A 4,110-nucleotide genomic window follows, 5' to 3' on the forward strand; every position below is an offset into this window, starting at 1 on the left:
TCGCTCTGGTGGTAAAGCACACGAACACGGCAATATAACCCTTAAAGGCGCGTCGGTCCCGGCCCCGCGAAGCAGTCAACGAGACCGGCCCGGCGTAGTCCACTCCGGCGACGTTAAATGGCGCCGTGGGGACGACACGGTCCCTAGGCAAAGGAGCCATCATTGGTTGCATGGGTCGCGCCTGATGCCGAGTACAGACGACGCAGCGGTGGAGCAGCCCTCTGACAAAGGCTCGACCGGCTGGCACCCAGAAACGCTCGCGCAGCGTGGCCAGCGTGAGCTGGGTACCCCCATGGAGCGTGCGCTCGTGGATATCCCTAACAAGTAAGGTCGTGAAGTGTGATTGTCGGGGCAGGACAATTGGGCAACGCTCGTCTACCGGCAGTTGGGCGGATGCCAGCCGGCCGCCCACTCGTAACAATCCTTCTTGATCCAGTACCGGGCACAGTGTCCGCAACGAGCTGTCGCGGGGAAGGCGCAAGCCGCTCTGTGCGCAACGTCTCTCGTGGTCGAAGAATCCCTCCTGGCTCAGCCGTATAAGGCGTATCTCCGCGCGTCGGAGCTCGGAGGCAGTCAGTCCTACCGCAGAGCCGGCGCTCCTCGTGACTACGCGGAGCACATAGGCCATTACGTGAAGGGCCCTCCGATATGAGGACGCCCTTATCAACCCGTCCCACTCAGGTAAGGCCACCGTGGCGGCGTGCACGACGCGGCGTTCCTCCGGCGCCGTCATCAACGGGGGCTCCCGTTTTGGCCAACGGTCCTCCGGGAGCAACAGCCACGTGGGACCCCCCCACCATATGTCGTGGCTGCGCAGTGCTGCTGGCGACAGTCCACTGGTGGCGGCATCCGCTGGATTGTCTACCGTCGATACATGACCCCAACGGGCACCCGGAATCATTTCGTGTATCGCCCCGACGCGATTGGCAACAAAGGAGCTCCAACGGGACGGGTGGCCGCGGATCCACGCAAGGGCCACGGTAGAGTCCGTCCAGCAGCACACCTTCGGTGCCACCCGGGCACAGCATGAAGGACGAAGTGGATGGCCCGCGCCAGCAAGTGCGCACCGCACAACTCCAAACGGGGCAGCGTGACCCGTCTAACTGGGGACACCCGGGTCTTTGGGAACAGCAAGCTCGCTGCCGCCGGCCCGTCCCGGGGCCTCGTCACGAGGTATATTGCCGCCGCGTAGGCTCTCTCGGAGGCGTCGGAGAATCCGTGTAACTCCGCCTCAATGTTGGGAGACCAACCGACCCAGCGAGGTATTCGGATCGCGTGGAGATCCGCCAGCTCCCCGCGTAACAATTGCCACCGCTCCACCATGGTGGGAGATAAAGGTTGATTCCAGTCAACCCCGGCCAACCACAACTCCTGGAGGAGTATTTTGCCTCGAACGATGACCGGGCTGATCCATCCCATGGGGTCGAACAAGCGCGCGGTGGTCGACAGGATCCCGCGTTTCGTCAACGGACTTGACTCCTCCTGGTTCACCGCGTAGCACAGAGAGTCGGGCAGCGGCAACCAGTGGACTCCGAGGATAGGAGCTCCGACCGCATCTCTGTCGCGTATCTGTATCAGCGGCTCTCGATCCTCCTCGCATACGGACTCCAGTACAACCGCCGAGTTGGAGGCCCATTTTCGGAGGCTGAAGCCGCCCGCCCTCAGAAGGTTTATGAGCTCCCTTTGGAGAGCCTGAGCATCGGCCTCGCTATCCGCTCCCGCCAGGATGTCGTCCACGTAAGTGTTTGCGCGGATGAGTTCTGCAGCTCGAGGCCACGCGTTCTGCTCATCCTGAGCGAGCTGTCGCAGGACCCGAAGGGCCAGGTACGGAGCACTGGCCGTCCTGTACGTGACCGTGTTGAGGCGGTAGGCGAGGATCGGATCGGAGGGGCTCCTGCGTCACAGTATCCGCTGGAGAGATAGATCCCGAGCGTGCACGAGGATCTGCCGGAACATCTTCTCAATGTCGGCCGCAAAGGCCACTCGATGGAGACGCCAGGCAAGGAAAACACTACGCAGATCGCACTGCAGTCGAGGTCCCACATGCAGCAGATCATTCAGTGAACGGCCCGAGGCGGAGGGTTGCGAGGCGTTGAATACGACTCGAATCTTTAGGGGCCGGTCCGATGTTTTCACGACCGCGTGGTGCGGGATACAGAACTGTGCCTCCCCTGGAACGGACTGAGCAGGAGTCATGTGTCCTAGCCGCTCATACTCGTCCATAAAGTGGATGTACGCAGCCCGTAATTCCGGCTGGGTCGCGAGACGACGCTCCAGACGCAGAAGTGCCGCCCGCGCTATTCGCTCTGAGTCGCCTAACTCGAGTCGAGGGTCCGCTCGCAGCGGTAGGCGCACCATGTAACGCCCGTCCTCGGTTCGGCCATACGTGTCCCGGAAGATTTCCTCGCACGCCAACTCCGCCTGGGTCAACATGGAAGTGGGAGGTAGTTGTTCCACTTCCCAAAAACGTCGCAGCTGGGAACCGAGCTCGTCGTTTGCACTCCGCAGCATGTGGCAGTGGGCCCGAACCGTCCCGGACTCCCCGCCCAAGGAGCCTATCAGGATCCATCCTAGGCTGGTGGACTGGGCAATGGGCGCGTCAACCTCACCCCCCGTCGCAACTCGGGCCTTATAATACTGGCGTAGATGTCGGCCCCGAGAACCGCGTCAATGCGGGACAGGCCCGTGACGTCGTCTGCGAGCGACAGACCCTCCAGATGCGTCCAGTTACGGGGTATGGACGTGAGTGGTGGTTTATACGCCGTCAACCTCGGAAGCACCAACGCCTCAAGAGGTAGTTTGCACTCTTCTCCCTGAGACAATGACAGACGAAGGGTTGTCATGGCGCGCACCACCTGAGACGGGGTTTCCGCCGCGCCCGCCAGTTCCATGCGCACAGCTCGCCGACCAGCCCGGAGTCGCTGGACAACGGATTCCGACACCAGATTGACCTCTGCCCCTGTATCGATGAGAGCCCTGACTATGGTCGAACGACCGTTGGAGGCCGAGAGACGCACGCGCGCAGTCGCCAACAAGGCGCGTCTAGGAGCCCGACGCCAATTACGCCTCACGGAGGTGGCCGAGACGGTGGCGGAGATGGTGGCACCTGGGGTGGATGAGCCCGTGTTTTCTTCCTCGCGGTGGATGAGGGTATGATGCGGCTGACCGCACTCCCGACAACGGCGGCCCGAGAAACACTGGCTCGCCTGGTGTTGAGGTGACAAGCAATTGTAACAGAGTCCCCAACCTATCACTCGTTCTCGGCGTACCTTTGCTGCCATTCGTTTAAATGCCGCACAGTCCCAAAGCGGGTGGTTCCCCCGGCAGTGCGCACACGGCCTACGCGTGGCCTCCGCCACGTGGTGCGTGCGGACGCTGTGTCCACGTTTGTTCGCGGATCCCGGAAGGAGGGCACCTCGGCCTCCGTCAGTGGAGGAGCGAGGGCCTCCGTCGACCGCCTCTAGCTCGCGGAGACGAGACGCAAGAAAGTCCACCAAGGCCTCCCATGAGACCGGCTCGCGCTCTCTATTTGTCGCCTTCTCCCAGTCGCGACGCGAGGCCGCCTCCAAACGACCGACGGTTCGATTGACGAACACGTCGTCCCAAGTTTCCACCGGCCGATCCAACTGGCGGAGAGACGACCGTATTTCCGCGGTGCGGTCAAGTAGACGCCGCAGCTCCGCGGCCAACTCCTGCTTCATAGGTCCCAAGTCGAAGAACGAATTCAAGTATGCGTTGACCAGGCGGCGCGTATTGTCGTATCGCTCGCACAATGCGCTCTATGCATCTCGAAATCCGTCGTTGGTAACCGGATAATTGCGCAAGAGTTGCTCAGGCTCTCGAGTAACGTGCTGCTTCAGGTAGTGCAGTATGTGTACGTCCTGCAACGCTGTGTTATTCCCAACGAGGGATTTAAACATATCCCGGAATGATCGCCATTGATCGAAGTCGCCGTTGAACGTGGGAATCGGGATCCGCGGGAGCGGCAATTCGGGAACGGTCGCCTGCGGGGGGCGCGCTGTCTCCTCCGCCGCACCGCCCGCCCTGGAACCAGTGAACGCCTCCATCAGGGTACGAAGCTCCATTTTGCGGAGCATGTATACTTCAGAG

At 61.8% G+C, this 4,110-nt stretch overlaps 2 protein-coding genes across 2 annotated transcripts; both read right to left on the minus strand.

Moving 5' to 3' along the window:
- Nucleotides 1-39: 39 nt before the first annotated feature.
- On the minus strand, nt 40-2,511 carry LOC116853726 (the record flags this gene model as incomplete). The annotated part of the gene is made up of 3 exons (XM_032834902.1): nt 2,027-2,511; nt 1,105-1,894; nt 40-1,003 (listed from the first exon to the last, which is right to left on the minus strand). Coding segments are annotated over exons 1-3 (2,239 nt in total), but the record flags the coding sequence as incomplete, so codon positions are not given.
- A 59-nt stretch (nt 2,512-2,570) lies between these two features.
- On the minus strand, nt 2,571-3,701 carry LOC116853725. Its single transcript, XM_032834901.1, has one exon. The coding sequence runs from the start codon at nt 3,699-3,701 to the stop codon at nt 2,571-2,573; it is 1,131 nt and encodes a 376-aa protein (XP_032690792.1).
- Nucleotides 3,702-4,110: the final 409 nt, after the last annotated feature.

Source organism: Odontomachus brunneus, unplaced genomic scaffold, assembly GCF_010583005.1.
Source record: "Odontomachus brunneus isolate Ranch 3 - 2012 unplaced genomic scaffold, Obru_v1 Obru_scaffold_500, whole genome shotgun sequence".
Lineage (NCBI taxonomy): Eukaryota > Metazoa > Arthropoda > Insecta > Hymenoptera > Formicidae > Odontomachus > Odontomachus brunneus.

Bases quoted from the DNA above. Each gene is read 5' to 3' on its own strand.
- LOC116853725 (XM_032834901.1), bottom strand. From the start codon at position 3,701: ATGAAGCAGGAGTTGGCCGCGGAGCTGCGGCGTCTACTTGACCGCACC.